The 20,579-nt window shown below is 34.0% G+C and overlaps 2 protein-coding genes across 5 annotated transcripts; one reads left to right on the top strand and one right to left on the bottom strand.

Annotated features, from left to right (window-relative positions):
• Positions 1-1,158: 1,158 nt before the first annotated feature.
• On the top strand, positions 1,159-9,260 carry LOC122711511. The gene is made up of 3 exons (XM_043930338.1): positions 1,159-1,310; positions 7,488-7,743; positions 8,739-9,260. Exons 1-3 carry the CDS (start codon positions 1,252-1,254, stop codon positions 8,826-8,828), a joined length of 405 nt encoding a protein of 134 aa, XP_043786273.1. The 5' UTR covers positions 1,159-1,251; the 3' UTR covers positions 8,829-9,260.
• Positions 2,358-7,554, bottom strand: LOC122711510 (protein hairy). Of its 4 annotated transcripts, XM_043930334.1 has the most exons (5): positions 7,165-7,554; positions 6,956-7,051; positions 6,148-6,355; positions 4,900-5,127; positions 2,358-4,601 (listed from the first exon to the last, which is right to left on the bottom strand). In XM_043930334.1, exons 3-5 carry the CDS (start codon positions 6,328-6,330, stop codon positions 3,372-3,374), a joined length of 1,641 nt encoding a protein of 546 aa, XP_043786269.1. In that variant the 5' UTR covers positions 6,331-6,355; positions 6,956-7,051; positions 7,165-7,554; the 3' UTR covers positions 2,358-3,371. The 4 variants fall into 4 exon arrangements, with proteins under 4 accessions (XP_043786269.1, XP_043786271.1, XP_043786270.1 ...); XM_043930336.1 differs by lacking the exons at positions 6,956-7,051; positions 7,165-7,554 and adding an exon at positions 5,211-5,288 and having other exon boundaries at positions 6,148-6,283; XM_043930335.1 differs by lacking the exons at positions 6,956-7,051; positions 7,165-7,554 and adding an exon at positions 5,211-5,331 and having other exon boundaries at positions 6,148-6,283.
• Positions 9,261-20,579: the final 11,319 nt, after the last annotated feature.

Below are 20,579 nucleotides of genomic sequence, written 5' to 3' on the forward strand. Positions count from 1 at the left end.
ACTATCTAGTTAAAATTTTCATCGCAATATATGAAAAAATAATTTATATTTTTTTTATTATTTAATAAGAAATAAATCATTTTTATTATATGTTATAGGACGAATATGTAATTTAAATAATTAATTAATTAATTAATTATTAAATATAATATTTATATTAGTAGAAGTATATAAAATAATAAATGAAATATTACTGATAAAAAATTTCTTATTTTACGATTTTAAAATTTTTTTCTATTTTTTTCAAATCAGGTTTTCGTGTATTTAATATTGCTACTGCATTATGAAAGACTTATATTTATTAAAATATATTTTACATTGAAAATTAAATCGCATTATAATATTAAAAAAGAATAAAAGAATGTTCAATTGACATTTCGTATTTTATTTATAATTGTGTAACAAAAGACAAAGAAAGCAAATAATGAGAAAAGGATAGAGATATGGAAAAAATTAGGCATTCAGCGCCATCTCGAGAGTGCCGCAAATGAAACATGCAAAGAAAGGATAGAAATATATTTAGAAAAGGATAGAGATATGGAAAGAATTAATCGCTAACGCCATCTCTTGAGAACTAAAAAAAATCATTTTTCTAAATTCTCAAAAGATGGCGCTAACATTTAATTCTTATTCTATTTTACTCTTCTTTTAAAAATGTATTTAGCACTCAACAGATGGCACTAGTAGTTAATTCTTATTCTATTTCTATCCTTCTCTTACAATTTTCTTTATCTTTTGATATGTTTAATCTACGGCACTCTGAAGATGGCGCTGATTCCCTAATTTTTTACATATCTCTGTCTTTTTCTTATTATCTACTTTCTTTGTCTCTACTTATTATAAATGCGTTCAAGAAACAATTCAAGAAATAGATATTTAACTTTTATTTTTTTTGTCTAATCTATTAATTATAAATATTAATAGAATCTATTTCTTATTATCATGCAAAAAATTTAATATTATCTTCTCGAAACCATTCATTTTTTTTATTTTATATTTTTTAATATTATCAAAAAAGAGCAAGATATTCTAAATAATAGATAGTTTAGCATGAAAAATATTTAAATTTTACGAAGTTGGTATGCGTGAACAAAGTGCCGTTAAATATCAACTTGTCAATTAATATAATTATATATCAATTAAAATATCAATATAAAGTTCTTTTCCATTTTATTTAAATAAAATCATCACATTTAATTATGAAGTTATTAATATTTAATAATGCAATATGATTTTATATATAAGTAATCTATGGTGTTTCGCGACAATCAAAAAGTCAAGTTGAAAACACAAGATCTTTATCATATATGGTATGAAAAATAATATTTAACATTGATATCTTATATTAGATTTGATCCATTTAAGTTTTACTTAAGTTTAATTATTAGATCTAGTAATTGTAAATAAAATTAAATTTGATTAGTTATTGTGATTAAATTAAGGTTAGCTATGAGATCAGGTTAAGTTTTATTCAGTTAATTTGAATTAAGCAAAATGCAGCCAGATTATATACAATATTTGTAAAAAATATATATCGCACGTGTCAAAAAAATATTTGATTAATGACTGCTGCTATTGTGTGTATTTTATGAAAAATGTTTATTATCGCTGATGTAATTATAATGTGTACTTGCATACAGATGTAAATACATGTTATATTACGTTAAAAATATAAAGTATAAAAAAAATTGCACTTGCACAAAAAAAAATTTGGAATTATTCAATCTTAGATTAAATATATAAAATAAAATTATAAATAAAATATCACGGTGAAATTAAGAGAAAGATTAATAATTAAAAAACGCGCGGATTGGCTGTGTGTTTCGCGAAAAAAAGGCGCGGAAATTCAGTGGCGCGAATTGTGACGTAACAGGTGGTTAAAGTGCTGTAAAACAAATACAAGGTTTGAAAAAGTCACTTACTTTATTTTTATTATTTTAAATAATGTCAGACCAAATCTTGTCCTGTTTCCTTTTTTTTTTTTATTTTGAATTATTCTTATCACTATCATATTAATTTTTTTGCAATTAATTAATATATTCTTGTTATAATGTTAAATTCATTTGTATTAATCTTATGCATAATAAAAATAATATATAGCTATAGCTATAAGCAATTGTAATTTATTATTATTAATATGAACATTTAATATTTTACACTAATTTTATTGATAATTATAGTAAGCACGTAAATATGTGCTTTGAAAGCACATATTTTTATCGATTCAATTAAATTTAATTAAATTGCTTTCTTTATAACAAGTGTAACATATTTTATAAACATAAAATAAAAATGGAATAGTAAGAAGTAAAATAAATACAAGCAAAAAAAAAATAATGTCAGGAAAAGATAGATAATTTGTCAGTATGCTTATTTATATTGATCGATGTCTAAGTACATTGAATAAGGAATTTTGAATCTCAACATAGTAATTAGAGAAGTAAATTGTGAATGAAAACTATGATTTTATCTAGAACGTGAACTTTTGCATTTTTCCAACACACATTCGATACAGATTCATCCGCATTCGCATCATTCTACATTTTCTTGTATGCATATACACCTAGTTAACATCAAAATAAATCTATATCCGGCATTAATTATAATTCCAATCGGGGTTATGTACACGACGGCGGAATAAAGTACTATGCATGAAACCCTCTCGTTTCTTCGGATCCTATAAATTTTTATCATATACATGTATATATATATATATATACCGTTATTTTTTAACGTTTCGAACAGGTAACTTATCTCGAATCCGTAATACATAGATAGATCCAGCACAGTGTCTTTTCCTTCCCCCCTCCCCCTGATAGCATTTCTTTTCTTCATTAGGCACTCCTCACATTAAACGAATGAACAACGATCGAATTGCAATAAAATGCTACGTAATATTTTGTATATCTAAGTAGCAAGTGTACATGATTTTTAGAACACTGACACTGTAAGTAATTATGTCGGTAATTAAATTAATTTCTCATATTCGTTCGAAATGGTTGATCAATAGCGTACATGCTATTTTTCAAACTAGTCATTCGTTTTAAGTGTCCGTTCTATTTTTGACAGATTTTTTCCACGCGCGTTATTGCGTTCTTTAACAATGACGAGATTAAAAGTGTTCTCAAACGCACATTTCACACATTTTTATGATCCACAATATACAATGCGTTCGAGTATCACCGTACACAACATGCAATAGTACATACTTTGTTATATTCGAAGAATTATTTTTACAGGTAATTCGTATATATTTCATCGTTCCATCGTCCATCAATACAGTTATTATATGTAACAATACACGTAACACATTTAACACAATGCGCACATTTTCGTATAATCCATAACCGCGAATGTTATTAAATCACAATCTACCAAGGCCTCCACATTCCTTCCTCATCCTTCGAAGGTTGTTGTGGGATTGGAGATGGTGAACGAATTCCTGTGACCAATTCGCTGCTCGTATGACTGGACGGTCTGCCTTCCGAATGCGGTGCAACTGATCCTTCCGTGGTTAAACGGCCTACGAATTGCTGTTGTTGATGATGGTGTTGTTGTTGCTGTTGTTGTTGCTGCTGCTGTTGCTGCTGTTGAAAATGATGATCGATGTTGCTCACAGCGGTTACCGATGATTTCGTGCTAGATTTTGGTTTCTTGGAGGTAGTTGTGAAGTCGAGCGGTTGTTCCGGTTGCTCGAGCCTTGGACTTTTACTTGGTTTTGTACCAATGGCTGAGATCGCATTGGTAGCGAAGGTAGAAACGGGGGCGGAAGCGGAAATGGAAGCGGAAACAGAAGCGTTGCCGGACGTAGCGGCAGCGGCAACGGTTGCGGCAACAGCAGCAGCAGCAGCATTAACGGCAACAGTGGCCGCGTCCTGCCATTCTTGTATATCTTCGTGCGGTCGTTTCGCGGCGAGTTTATCCGTAGCCTTGAGAAGAGACATGTTAGTTGCGGCCCATATGGCCGTGGGTGGATTCGGCCCGATACTGATACCGTTCGCCGCAGCGGCAGCCGCGAGTTGTACGTAATGACTAGGAAGCAAGAAAACTACCTGACCGTCGGGTAGTCTGGAAGGTATCACTTGCACGACTGACAACATATTTGGATTTTGTTGCGAGTTGGAAGCCTGATCGATAACCGATATACCGGGTGGAGGAGGTGGAGGTGGATGATGATGATGATGTGAATCAAGATTGGTGGTGTTAACCTGACCAAAGGCAGAAGTTGGCCGGCTGTTGCCGTTGCTACTGCTGTTGCTATTATTGTTGTTTTCGTCGCCGGCGGTAGTGCTACTATCCGGTCTAGCTGGTTCAATATCCGGAATCTCGGCTTTTATCAAACCGACCGGATTCAAAGATGTACTACAGTGTGCAGTCGATGGCACATGATGCTCCAGCGGACCGGGACTTCCCGAGCCTGTCACTCGATCCGTCACGCTTCCGGGACTGCTGCCTAATCCGCTATCCGGCCTCGAACCCAAATCCAAGTCTAATTCTGACACGCAACTATCCAAATGTCGTAGTAGCCTTTGCTTCACTGCAGGGTCCATCGGTGTCGTGTTCCCCGTAATTATGTCCGGGGCATCGAGATATCGACTTACCTGAAACGCAAAATCAAAGCGAAAGTGCAAAGTGAATGGAATATCGACAAATCTGAATTGTTCCTCATTATTCCTTGAACCGTGAACTCGTATCTTTTAATAGGATGCTAAATAAATATGGGGTCAAAATTGATTTATATCAGTAGCACTATCGCCAATCGCTAAATCGATCCAGTCATGAGTTCACAATTGATAGTTAATAAATAAACTATGTTGTATAGATAATATTTTTTATAATTATATAAATCATTACTTATATCTTCTCGTAAGAGACAAATAAATATTGAATGAAATGTACCTCTCTGGAACAATCTTGATAGCCAGCCTTATATCTTGATAAACCAGGCTGAGCAAGAGATCTTTGCCTTTGTAAATGCCGTACTGTTAATTCTAAAATGTCAGCTTTTTCAAGTTTGCTATGCTTCGTGTTCTCCAGCCGGGCGCTGTCAAGGATGAGCGCTTTCAGCGCCGCCAACGACTGATTGATTCTAGCTCGCCGTCGCTTTTCCATTAGTGGTTTGTTAGCCTGAAAAATAATGATGCTATTGCTAAATAGTATAGTAAAACATTAGAATATGGATGACCGTCATTTCTAAAATGTTCGCCTACCAATATCATCTATTCCTCCCTTCTTCTTCTTGCTTCGCGTCTACTCTTTTCTTATTCCATATAATACATAGGTATAAACTACGTATCACAATACAAATAAAAGGATTTAATCATTATAGAACTGAAAGAAAAATTTTTTTATATCAAAATTCAAAGAAATTATAAGAAAATCAAAAAGAAAATAAAATAGTGAGAGTATTGAATAGTTGAAAGAATAATTAACTATTTTGTCACATATTTTGTACATTCTATATATTATATTCTAATTAACAAGATTTAAATCTATCACCATATAATTAATATTTATATTGTTTTTACATATAGTATTATAAAATTGTGTTGAAAATTCAACTTTAATAAAAATAATAAATATTTAAATATTTATTTCAATTAGTTAATATATACATATATTGTTAGTTACATATAGTTATTTATATACATACTCAAAAAATTCTCAAAATTATTAATAATATCAAGCAAATTAAGATTTTTATTCAAAACTTATTTGTTATCTCAGTTTCATTAATCAAATATGGAACTGATCATCAGCATGAAAAATAAAATATAAGTTTTATATAAGCAAGTAACATAAGCAATAGCATACAATAAATATATTTATAATCATCAATATTCCCGCGCTTTTTTACGTATCCTAATTTAATTGAAACAAATCATTAAATTTTATCATGTCAAGATGTTATAATGTTAATGAAATCAAATCGAATATTATAAAATTAACAATTTTCAAGAAATTTTATTAATACATATAAAGTACAACAAAATTACAAAAAAAGTACAATATAAGATAAACGAAAAAATTTATAATACAATATAAAAATAATTTACAATACAATATAAGAATAAAAGAAAAAATTTAAAAAAAATTAAAAGGAAAAAATAAAATGAACAAATAATATAAAAATAAATATTTACTCACTCGACGTCCGTCCGAGTGTTTAGGGCTCGGGCTGAGACTAGGACTGGGACTGGCTGCCGGACTTGGTCCTTGATGTACGCTTTGTTGGTGTTGGGATTGTTGATGATGATGATGGTAATGTCTATGAGTGTTGCCGGCCGATTTCTTTTCTTGATGCCTCAACGAATGAAGACGAGCGGTCATTTTAGTAGGCCACGCAGGCCCTCCGCTGTGACGACAATAATGAGAAGGATGATAACGACAAAATTGATAATAGTGACACTAACAACAATGACAATAACAGCAACAACGATGGCAATGATGATGGTAATAACGAAGACCACGACGACGATGGTGATTTCGATAACAATGACAAAGATGACACTAACAACAGCCGCCGCGACGACGACGTCGACGACGACGTCGACGACGACGACGACGACGACGACGACGACGACGACGACGACGACGGCGACGACGACGACGGCGGCGGCGGCGAGGACGTCGACGACGACGTCGACGACGACGACGGCGACAATAACGGTGTGGGAGTTGTTATCGGTGTCGGTGTCGGTGTCAGTGACGATGACAGTGTCGATGACAAAATTGATTTTAGCGTCCAAAGTAATCGACTGGACGCAGCTGAGACACTCAGCATTTCGCGTTCTAAAAAATTACGCGCACTACGCTGACACTCTAATATAAATCGAAAAGTTTCAACACTGATACAATCGCTTGATTATCGTCTTTCAATATATCTTTTCATTTTTCTTAACATATTATTCAAAAATGTTCTATAGTCACAATATAAACACGCATATATACACACGTTGTATCAGCTGCAACTCCCTCTTTGCATCTTATTCCATTTCACGTAAGCCTGTCGATATAATTCCTCTACGATATCACGCGTTCCTCGTGCGATCTATAAGCACAATTCGATCACTAAACTTTTTATTATACAATTTTATTTTCATTTTGATAAAAGCACATTTCGATATAAAATTCAACACCACGTGGTTTCTCATACACACTTACAACGACAAATTTTCAATCATGTTTCATCGAACATAACCGTTTATAATTCGAATTATGATTTTTTTCGAGGATTCCATTCGATATATGTTTCATTTTCAAAGTAATTATCCGTAAGAAAGAAATTCAGAAAATTGCACGATATTCGTGTCTTGTCAAGCCACGTTGCAGTCACAAAAAAATTGAAGTTTCTTTCTATCATATTTATAATCTCTCAATAGAAACTGACAAAAAAAATTAGCAAGTTGAAAAAATTAAGTAAACGATCTTTAATTATCGAGAAATCAAAAGGAATAACGGAAATCTCATTTCGTTCTTTCTTCCAGTTTCTGTTCCTCCTTTATCTTCCTGTATCTTATGAGATCCACTTTCATCCTCACTGGTCGAGCAACGATGACGGACTGCGAATCGACGAGCGGTAGCTGGCGGCTCTTCACCAAGATTCGCGCGTGTGTGAGTCGTGGGCGAGAAGCCGGGAGCCGCACAGAGGATCGCGCCGCGGTTGGTCGTGCGTGTGGGGGGAGTTGGATGGTGGCTGCTTGCCAGAACCGCTGCCGTCAAGGGGCCGAGAGAGAGGATGAGGTTCGCTTGCCCGCTCACGCGCGCCCTTGCCTGCGGCTACGTATACCCCTCTCTCTTTCGCTACGCTCTTTCTCTCTTTTTGCCATTTCTAGCGAGTTGCTAGTTGCACGCGACCTACCTTGATCTCCTTTTTCTCTTTTTCGCAATGCCGCTTACCGTCTAACAACCGTGATGTGTCATTAAAACAGGAACCAATTTGAATTGTCTTCAAGTTTTTTTCTTCTTAAAATTTCAAATGGTTCAAAGATTGGACAGTAGATTTTAATAAAGTATGGGAAATGGATAATTCTTTATGATCCATGAAATACAATAGAGGAATAAGAATAAAATACCGGAGTAACAAAGTTGGAAATATTATGGAATAATAGAAATAATCGTTTATTGAAGATTTATACAATGCGAGATTTTTCAATTCTGCGTATTTAACGCAAAATTTTTCTTAGTAATCGATATGATTATGCATATAATTATAATTTACATTTTGATATATTGACGATTGTGTTTAAGAATTGTTCATTTTTTTCTTGATCTCAAAGAGAAAGATTATTTACTTTTTTTGATAATTTATTCTATGTTGTATATCTTTATAATAAAATAATTTTTTTGATTTAACAATTCGGAAAATAAATTACGTCACTGATCTTTGTTTATAATTCAAAGTTTTTTTTTTGGATGATTACCAAAAAAAAAATCATGTTTTAATATTTAGATTTGATAATTTATTTTATTTGTCTATTTCAAACATGAAAAAATTTTCAATTATATCAACAATATAATATCAATTTGTATATTTTTATTATAATGATTCTTGGGCATCAAGAAAAAGAAAATTTGGAATCGAGACATTTTTGTTACTGCCCACGATGATTTTTAATCTCTTTTTATTCATCCGTCTATCTGTGCCTACTATTCTGACTATTTCTCTCCTCACTTTCCCTTTTCTTTTTTTTTTCTTTTTATATATTTCTGTTCAGTCTTTCACTCGTTCTTTCTAGCTTGGTTGTCACCGTGCAAACGAAAAGGCGGCGATGGTAACGGCAGCGGCAGCAGGTCGTGTGCGTGTGACTGGATATAGACGAGGATAACACCGTGGCGTAGGAAATTACGACGAGTTGCCGAAGAAAGGTGGCAGTGGGATGAGTAAAGAGAGAGAGAGAGGTGGGGGAGGTGATGGCTCGTTGTCGGTGCTGGCATGGCACGAGCCAGCACGGCGCGGCGTGGTCTCTCAAGCGGCGTGGCACGATGCGATCCGACGCGGCGTGGCGCGATGCAACCCACCGCGGCGTGGCCCGAATCGAGCCGAGTCGGTTCAACGTAGCGCGCGATGGTCGAGGGAGTGGAGCAAGTGCCGTCACAGGACAAGCTCGATCCGTGCTGTTCGGCTCGTCGAGGTGATGAGCCCTCGAGGCGGGTGGCGGGCAGAGGGTGACGAGCGACTGGCGGCAGGCGGCGCACGGCGGCCGATGGACGGCATGCAGTAGGGGAAGAGGGGAGATGTTGGGCGGGCGTGCGGCCGTGCGGCGTGCGGCTATGAGGCGCGGTGTGAGGCGTGCGGCATGCGGCGTGCGGCAAGTATAGCGCGGAGACGACGGGCGGCGGCCGCTTCATGGCTTATAGAGAGGGAGAAAGAGAGGGAGAGAGCGGTCGAACGGATGGACCGTGGAGACCGTGAAGCGTGCAGCGAGTGTGTTGGAGGGCGATGAAGCGGAGGCGCTTGAGGGGAAATGAGTGAACCAGGAGGCAAAGAAGAGACGTGGGTGTAGAGAGTACGAGGAAATGTGTGCGATGGTAAGGCGTCGGCAGTGGGGTCGGAGGAGATAGTCGTCGGCACGCGCGGCGCAACCTCTCTCTACCCACGCAAACGTACGTGCGAATGCGCTCGTACGTGAGAGCGTGCGTGTCAAGCTGCCTGCGTGCCAGCGTGCCGCCCCTATCGGTCGCCCGCCACCGCGTGTCACCGTATATGTATAGTATACCATTTCCTCTACCTACTTCTATGCCTTTGTATATGTGAACGCACTAACTGATGTTGGTTGCACGCGTTCGTCCAGTGACAGAGCTAATCAAATGGTTCTACTATTTCGTGTTTCGAAATTAATCTCTCCCGATCAGAACAATTATGCCGACCGTAAAATAAATATTATAAATGTAAAAATATATAGTATTTATTTTTTCTTATAATCTTTGGATATTAGATATTCGATTACTTTAACTGAGTAATATGTATTACTTTATTATAAAGTTAATCATTCGCTTAATTTTATATATCTTGAGGTATCATTTTCTCATTATTTAAGATTTATTTAAAGTCTACGTATGAAATACGATATATATAAATTAAATTAATGTTATTGACATCGATGTTGCAAAACATATCGGAAACTATCCAAAGATAATAAAATTTAATAATCTTTTTAATTTAAAAATCATAAAATAAATAAATAAAGAAATAGAAACTGGGGAGAAAATTGAAAGAAAATGAAATATAAAGGAAAGGATTGAAGTAAAAAAAAAAGTGACAGATTACTTTTTCTTTTAGGGCAGACATACGTGAAGGAATCCGTTGTAAATGTAATTTGAAGTAGAAAAGGGAAGTAGAGGAAAATAGTGAGAAAGCAGCCGCGAAACCTAGGAACGCATACGAATAAGGAAAAAATTTGCGAAACTTTTTCGCGGTATGAGGTATCGCGATACGACCATACCATGGCCACGCCATTGCCAAGCCGTTACCACGCCGTTATCCCATCGTTCTTTACCACTCCAACCCACATATAACGCTATGTATCGCGGCATACCTCGCCACGTTGCAGTACACTTTACATCGAGGGCTCTCCTTTCTTTTTCTCTCCGTTAAAGCGCTTGCTTTCGTTTCAGTTCTTAAATACGACTAGGAGAGGTGAGGTGAAACGTACAAGGACCTATTTTATACGCACCTCGTCAACGTGTTTTACTTTGTATCTTGTTTTATAAGAAGGGACATAAAGGAAGGAAAAACAATAAAAAAGAAAGAGAGTGTGAACCAAGGAATGAATAATTGCGAAACATTAACGATCGTAATAAATAAAGGATTATCACCTAAAAATCTTGTTAAACATTAACTCATTTTTTTATCATTTTTTTGTTTCTATTATCTTATTTTTCTTTTTCTTGTATATTTTTATTTTTATATAGACACATATGTTGTATTTACAAAAGAAATAACTCTTATTAATTTTTGTTTAAAAAAAAAATAAAAATAGTATGATATATGTGCAATAGATTTAAATTTTCTTTAATGAAATATTTCATTATCATACAATGTTACATAATTATTGACAATATTATGAAATTGTGTACATTAAATTAAATTGTAATAAAATTGTACAATTGTCATTTTTGACATAGAAAATATTTTCTCAAAAAAATCATATATTCATTATAAAATCATATAATATTATATAATATACAATTATATATAATTGTATATTAATAATAAACAATTATATATAATTGTATATTAAAATAAAATATACAATTTTCACACGATTCTAAATATACAAATTTTTTATCTATTTTGATATTTATATTTGATATTTATAAGAATTTTCTGATTTCTGATGAATTCATTTTAATTCATATAAAAAAAAACAAAAGAATATTTTAATTATTTATGACAATTCAAATATTCAATAGTTTTTAAAAATTTTGTTAACACTAATATATACACATATATATAATGGTAATAATTCAACAGCTAGCAATTAATTGATCATTTTCAAATTTTGAAAAGTAGAAAACGTTTCATACGGATTCAATGAACAATTAAAAGGAAATATATATAAAAAATCTTATCGTTACTTTATATAGTTTTTCGAAAGATTCTTTCGAGGTTTCCGTCATCGCTCTTTGGAACTGTCGTCTCCATCGAGCACAACTCGATCGATCGACAGCAAACTCAACGTGCCACGTACTTTTCGCGATAAGGTGCAGGATAGAGAAAGAGAAGGGAGAGACGATAGTGTGACGAAGATAGGAGAGGGAAAGAGCGAGTTTGCCCGGTGGCTTCAGCATTGATCGTTCCTAGAAGAAGAGAAGGAGCCAAGCGAAACGAAGAAGAGGCGTACACGAGAAATTCGAGACGCCCGGCGTCGCCCGGCGGCGAAACGTTATCCGGTATGCAAGAAAGGACGTCCTCATTAGCGGGACCCGACGTCGTTTCAGCTCAACAGGAGCGATCGTGGCGTGGCTCGACGTGATACCGCGTCAACCCGTCTTGGTTCAGCTCGGCATAACTATCCCTCCCGCCTGTATTTACACTTTTCTTCGATACGTCCGAAAAATATGAAAAAAGCGAAAGAAAAAAATATCCGATTTGATTCGATGATCTATATTTAATAATGATTTCAATAATGATTGGAAAAAAGTACATTTAAAATTTCTGTTATTTTAATTGAATTAATTTAATAATTTGTCATACCTATTTTTTATTGCATTCTATGATTAACCTCATAATCATGCTCGATACTCTATAAATTCTTCAAACGTGATGCGTGATATAAGAGCATGGAGCATGGTAAAATTTCAGTTAATTTATCGTCAATCTTAGATATATGAATTTAGATATATGAAACATTATATATTCGTTATGTTAATATTGCAATATATTGGTATTTAAATAAAGTGTATATTGCAATACAATTTTCATTGTCATAATCGTAATTTATTCTATTTTCTTTAATCATTTTTGTAATCGCTCATTCACACTAGAACGTCTCCTGACAGAAGGCTGATCCCTCGAGCTGCGATGCCCAACTACTAAACTGCGACCTCCGTTCGAGTTCGCCGTTAATCCGTTTATCGCGTTACCGCCACCGCCAGTCTAGCAACCCCCGACCGATTTACCTACCACTCTCTCCCTACCGTCCAACACATATCAACGATGTTGGAGATGCACACCAACTTTAGACAGACGTTAAACTTTTACCACGAAATCTAATATTATATCTTATATCTGTCTCTATATCAATGTTGTAATTATACTTTTTTTACATTACATATATATAATATTACTTTATATGCATATTATATATATTTTTACACATTGCATTAATCCTTGGATGATCAATCATTAAAGAATTACTTATAATATACTTAAATAATTACTTAAAATATACTTTTTAAATTTTAAAAAACTGTTTCAATATCAAATATAAACTTTTGGTAAAAAAATTATTTTTAATTATTTATAGATATGTACTAACATATCTATAAATCATTCATCAGATCATAAGTGATTTTGTGTTAATTGATTATTAAAAGATAATAGTCTTGTGAAATATCATAAAGAAAAAAAAACTTTTTTTGATTTTTGAATTCAAAAAAAATACTACTGATAATTCATTTTATATAGTAAATTCTTTTTCTTATTGCAATGCAAATATAAATATAATTTGGAGCAAAAAGAATTTTTTTTTTGGAACACAAGTTACTTTAGAAATCGAAATAGTGTAGAGTTAAAGCATTTGAATATATTCCAGCATTCTAGTCTAGACTCAAGATAGAAGATAGTCTAGGTTAGCCGTAATCGTCACCCGCTACATTGCTGCATCTTATTGTCTTCTTTTCTCTTTCCATTTTTATCATCTCTTTTTCTTTATCCCATATACACTTTTACATATATACATACATACATACACTTTGAAACACATCTCTCGCTTTTCCTCATCCCTTTCGTTACAATTCTTTTATCACTCGCGCTTTACGTTATTCGTAACAGTGAGGTTGTATGCGTACACAAAGCACAAAGCAAGAAAGAAAAGGGACACAGATGAACGAACGAGTAACCGTTCTTCTCTTCCGTCGAGTCCCCTCGGGAATCCACAATCCGGCGTCCACGATCTCGTCATCCAAACCCTTACTTCACTCCGGCTCTCTTCTCAAGCCACATCGACCCTTGGTTCTAAAGATCCTTCGGATTTTAACTTCGTCCCTTGCAGAAACTACTGGCGAAAGAATTCTCTGGAGAATCAAACATGGACGATATTCTTCGTTGCTTGATTTACAATCTCTCTCGTAACTAAAAGAAAGTTTCTCTCTTGTATTTGGGTCGAATTTTTTGAAATATTATAGTTTTTTTGTAGTATTATTCTTAATCATTTCGTATTCATTTATCGCTCTTTAATATTATATTGAATTAATACATATATAAATATGTAAAATATTGTAAAATATTATTAAAATTTTATAAAACACAAAATGTTATATAAATTGACAATATTAATAAGTTTTTTGATGCAATAATAAGGAATTAATAATAAAATAATTAAAATAAACAAATTCAAACTTATTAAGAGTTATTTATAACAAAAATATTACGCATTAGTGATTCCTAATCTTTTCAAAATCACGAAACACTAGATTGCAAGAAAAATTTACGGAACACTAAAATCATCATCATATATTCTAATTAATACACGAATTTCATAATTTCACAAAACATTAATATTCCATAGAATATAAAAAATCACTGTTATACATTTTGAAAAATTCCGGATTTATTGATGTGAATAAAGAGATTGAAGGTTTTTATCGATATTCGAAAGTACGAATAAGACAAATTCCAAAGTAAAAGTATATCAAACTAAGAGAACAAAGAGTAGATTGTGTTAGAGCGAGAAAAGTAGCTAGCGTATGTTGCGTATTCGTATCTGGAGCCACCACGATACCAGTGGGAAGCCATTAGCCAAATTGCGAGGTGTCTGCTCGTTGCACCGCTCTATTACCTTCGAGCCGCTTTTCACCGCACCTCCTAACCCAGACTTGCCCATAGTCTTGCTATCTTTCCAACCTCTTTATTTTACACATTTCTTTTGCTTATTCTTCGATCTTATTTTATACAAATTTCTTTTTAATGATTTATGTAACCAAATTTTATAATATATAATGTGTACATATTAAGTTATTGAGAATTAAATTGTAATTTTTAATTTTTTTGAAGAAAACAATGCACTTTATTAATATATTTGAATTAAAATTAAATTTATTATTCAAATTAAATTTAACTATTCATGATAAGATTTAGTATGAGGAATACTTATTTATTTAAAATAATACTCATAATATTTGTTAAATTAAAAAAAACATACGTACCAATATTTTTTAATAAATGAATAATCTAATATAGAATATAAATTTTGATTTCATATTTTTTGTTATATAAACATTTTATTATAATTTAGGTTAAGTTATATATTTGTCTTTTATATATAATTAATTATTATATTTATCTATTGACAATAGAAACAAATTTATATAAATTTTTATAGGAACTCAATATTAAAACATTAAAAATTGTTTAAATTAACATAATAACTTAATCTTTGTTTATATTTTATTATATCAAAAGAACTATTTTTTTAGGGTATCATGCCAACTACTTACACACAAACTAGTGAAAAAAGAAAATAAACTAATCTACGCACGCGTTTGCGAAATTTTAATAAAGTAAATAATTGCGAAATTGACAAAGAATATCAGATAAGAAATGTTATATTTCCGTGAAATATTTTAAAGACTAAAAGAAATTAATTATAGAATTTAAAAAGATCTATTACACGAAAATATTAATAAATAAATTTGTGTTATTATAAAATTGTATTAATTATAAAATAAAAATAAAAAATATGATCGAAAATGAAGCTTAATTGGCATTTGTTCGATAAACGAGGAGAAGCAAAAGAATCTGTAAGCTTAGTGAAATCATTCGAACTTGCAGTGGTATTCCCTTGAATGTGGATCTCTCTCCATAGTATAGTGTGTGAGTTGACGTGCAAGCGTGCGGTCGTGCGAGCGTGCAGCGTGCGCGGCCCGGTTTCAAAGTGAACCGTTAAATTATTCGTGGCGCTTTCGAGCGACAAATGGACCAGTGAGACGTTTTAAAGGGTCTCGAGAGTCGGACGTCTATAAATAGGCAGGTTAAGGAAACGTTTAAAATTAGCATACAGAGATATATTGTAAACGCGCACGCGTATTTTATCGTGAGAAAAGCTGATTAAATTTTAAAAATCTAGTCACTTTTCGTTTGATTGATGAAAGAAAATGCGCTTTATGGAAAAAAATGCGCTTAAAAGGAAAAAAAAGGAATAGGGAATTTAACGAAACCGTTAAATCTATTCAAACATTTCATCTATAACTTAGATTCCATATACTTTATATATTTTAAATTCTATATATTAAGATAGAAATAAAAACAAAATATTATTCTTTCGATTTTTAATTCTTTCGAGAATTAGATGATTATATATACTAAATTTGAAAAGAGATAATGTTAAATGTTCTTTAGAATAAATCCATTCTTATCTCAATAATCTCGATTATTTAAATAATATTTTTTATCACATCACTTTTTAATCATTGAATCAAATAATATCAAAGAATTAAAAAGAAATGACAAATGCTTAGGTTCAAGTCGGTCACTAAAAAAAAAAAATAAAAACACACAAATGCATGACACATATCGACATCAGAAAAGTATGCATCCTGCTTAGCGACGTATCTGGCTGATACACGGTCATAGAATATTGATATGTAAATATAGCGGCACCGGTAGCGGCGGTGCAACGGCGGTTTATAGGGGCGCTAGCAGGTTAACGAGCGACTCGCAGAGTGCGCGACGGCGGGGTAAAGAGATAGATAGGAAAGTTAAGAGTGAGAGAGACTCTGAGAATGAAAGGAAAAGAGAGGTGGGTAGGGTCTCCCAAAGTCTGTAGGTAGGTTGATGGAGGTCGAGGGTGAGACAGATGGATGGATGGATAGATAGATAGGTGGTGAGAGCGAGGAAAAAGAAAAGAATGAGAAAACGACAGACAAAAGAGAAAAAGAAGAGAAAGATGGAAAACAGTGAGAGAGAAAAGGAGAAAGAGAGTTAAAGGAAGGAGAGACAAAGAGAGGTAAAATACAGTAGAGAGAGAAAGAGAGAGAGAGAGAGTGTAAGAGAGTGTGAGCACGAGAACAGCGGTAGGGGTAGAAAGCGGTAGCAGGAGACCAAAGTAGGGTGAGGTAGCATTGGGATGGGCGAGCGAAGAGTCGAGGGGTAGGGGAGTTGGGTCGCTGCCGGCAGTATAACAGAGACGGTCGGGCGTGCCGCGGAGCGTGCCACCAAAGGGGATGAGAATTTTCCACAGGTTGGAAAATTATTGTCGCAACTGATTCAAATTGAAATTTCGTAAAAAAATTAAATCGCACGTTAATGAGCATATGCATCTTACGTAAAGGTTACTTTCCATTTCAAAGAATGAATCAGAGAGAAAAATTTTTTTTTACGATTTGGAATAAATAATGGAATCACATGCATAAATGACAGTGCGGACAATAGTAAGTCAGTGGTGTATAGGGACATGCCCTGCGGGACACGGAACGGGGTGGTTGGAACGGGCCGCGGAAACACGGAGAGGGCGGGAACACGTCGGTCGAGCGAGGGTTGCCACGCTGCGAGCTGGAGAACGGGGATATAGGAGGGTGACTATGGCTTCGTATGTATGCCTCTCTACGAATAGACTTTTATAACAGTGTGCGAGCTCGCCAGCGCGCGTGACTGAAACCGCCAGTGGTACTATCTACGAGGGCACGTAGAGTCGAAGGGTATCATCTATAGACGAACACCTGGAAGAGATGTATCCTGTCGCTTCACCGCGACGTGTAAAATCTCTCTATCTTTCTCTTCACCTCCACCGATCTTCTCACGTCTGCATTTTTCCTCCTCGATTCAACAATCTTGTTCATTCGTTGCATTCTTTTCAAAGATTTAACTAAGTAAAAGTACATACTTTTATTACATTCTCTCTTTCTCCCCCTTCTCTTGCTTCGTTTATCAATTCATTGATAATCGTTTATCAAATTTTCTTACCGAGTCCAGTATTATCGATATTTTTTTTCTTTTCATTTTTTATTTCTGTTATTTATTTTTAATATATCTCTGATCTAAATTCTATAAAACTAGGATATTAATTTTGTGAAAAATTAAGATTGTTTTTTGAGAAAAAAATAACTTGAGAAAAATAAATAATTGATAGATATGAAAAAAAATAAACATCAAGAATATTTAAAACACAATGAAATATATAGAAAAATCAAACTGATCAAAATTATCAACATAAATCATTTGATTTCTCAGAAATAGAATATTTAATGCAAAAAATTTAAAATTCATAAAAAGCAAAATTAGTTCAATTTCATTTTTCAATCTTAGTTCAATTTCTAAATGATTCATGTTATTTATTAATTTCTAAAAGAAACAAAGTAAATAAATATTTTATTTTAGCTTATTTTTTTATTTTCTTAAATATGCACAAATATAGACAATTTAAATGCGATAAAAAACCAAGTCCTAATCATATAATTTGTAAATTTATAATGAACAGGAATAAATTGATTGGAATTTTCAGAAACGAAGACATATTTAAACGGTATCAACCAACGCTAGTATCGTGCACATTTGAACTACATATTAGTTTTTAATTAAAACGTGAATTAATGAAATGACGAAAGTAATGCAGACTTCTTGAAAAATACACACAACTCCACTGCGAGGAGACATAACCGTATTCCTCTTGGAAATGGTAGTGTGAAAGGAAACAGCCACCTCGTCTGCTTAGATGGTGGTGGGTAGCCGTGGGTAGATGAGAAGAATCCAAAACGATCGGAAGACTGAGAGAGAGAAAGAATGAAAAGAAAGAGAAGAGGCGAACAGCTAGGCGAGCATTAAATCGGAGAAAGATAGAGAGAAGATCGCGGCGGCAAAGGATAGTCGAAGTGGGAGGGATAGACGGGTGGAAAACGTTACGAGGGATCGGGAGAAAACGCAGCGGGTGTTGGCAGGCGGAGGGAGACGAGTACGATAGCGGCGCTGCGGCGTAACGACGCTATAACGCGAGCCGCCGGGTGATTACCTACCACCTCCGTACCCCGTTTACCCTCGTGCGTCGAGCGGTGCGCTTGTCGAGCCACGCCACGCCACACTGCGCCACGCCGTGCCGCGCCGTGTCGTGCCATGCCACTCGATACCACGCCGCGCGCCACGCCATCTCGCGATACGGCGTCACACTACGCTACCCCCTCCCCGCATCATACCACGCCATGCTATCGCGTTGACCGTACTATGCCACTACCACCGCGTCGGTAGCTCTGGATGCTACGCCATCGACCCGACATTACGCCCTACGAATTCCTCTCTTCCTCCATCTTTCTTTGCCTCTTTCGCATCCTGTTCTTCTCAGCCAAGTCCGTGGTGCACCGATCGGCGGCCTCGTGTGCCAGTGTCATATGTGTTGATCGCGACAGCCGCGTGTTCGTGTCGTGGTAAGCTCGACTAGCGAGGAACGTCGACGCCGTAAACGCGACGCCCTCGTAACGATGCCACCGGAGAGGTAAGAGGAGGCGGGTTTCAGAGCGGAGTGGCCTCTAGGCACGTCCGTATATACCCCCCACATACCTGACTCTGTCGTCTGCAACATAGCAAGAACGTATACGTGCGTGTAGTCCTACTTCTTCGTTCGTGTTGGTCGCCTATCTAGTTGGTCAGCTCTGCTTCGCCGACTCGAATCGCTCGATTCTCGTTAGAGGTTTCTAATGTCTACCATCTCATGGTTGCCTCTAACTTTTTTTTATTTTTCTTTTCTTGAATCGAAAAGGAAATTTTTATTTTATTCCCCTTGAATCGAAAAGGAAATTTTTATTTTATTCCGATTAAAAATACGTATTAGATACTTTCTTTTTTTTTTTTTTTGCTTCTTTTTTTTTGAATAAGTAGAATTTAAATACAGAAAGGCATTGAAAAAAAGAATGTTTTCATTGATATTTTTAAAAACCAACTTATAAATTATTAATAACTATAATTATTAATTATTAATAATTTCAGCTTTTATTTTCTACTCGTAGTCGATATCTATGAACTTAACAAATAAAAAACTTTTCGATTTTTAAATTTCCACTTGCTACTTTTTCTCTTTTTCAGTGTTTTGCTTTATCTTGATTTCATTACTTTATTCCACTTCCTTTCTCTCTTTTTATTCTTTTAAAATATATAAAAATTCTAAAATCATATTAGTTTTGAAACATTTTGTTTATTTCTTCATTTTTTTTTTATTAATTGCATTATACATTTAATCGATCAGTTAATTAACACATTGATCATCACGTCAGTTTTATATGTATATGTTTTGCTCTAAAAACAATAGAATAAAATTTTTATTATCCTAAATATATAATTATAAAGCATTGATTAGTATCATTAAATAAGATCAAATTCCTATTAATATTTTGTGTTCATTCTGTTCATTCATAATCACCGTGAAATAATAACACATTTGATTATTTTTAACACATCATCATTGATTTATAAACAAAAATATATGATACTTGCAATGCATCGAATGCAATATTGCGATAAAAGATACTTATTATTAAACAGTACTTTTTATATTACAATTTTTTCTAATTAATTATACATTTTACATTTTTTAATCTAATTCTTTTTGATTATTTACATTATTTGATATTTTTTTATCGATGTCATTTATTTTATTTTAATCCATCCTATAAATATAATAATATCAATAATAACGATTGGATTAACAAGAAAAAATTCATTACATGTGACTATCATAATTGTCAATATGTTAAGTGGATAGTTTTTGATAATAAAAGAATAATATAATGGAAAATAAATCAAAATAGATTATTTTGGTGAACGAATCACATATATTTTTCATATCGAAACTCTATTATTCATTCTATGGAACTTTAAATATACTCCTTTGTACTGAAGATAAAAGTTGATGACACATAACACATGCCAGTAA

Source organism: Apis laboriosa, unplaced genomic scaffold, assembly GCF_014066325.1.
Source record: "Apis laboriosa isolate Shangri-la unplaced genomic scaffold, ASM1406632v1 scaffold170_cov151, whole genome shotgun sequence".
NCBI lineage: Eukaryota > Metazoa > Arthropoda > Insecta > Hymenoptera > Apidae > Apis > Apis laboriosa.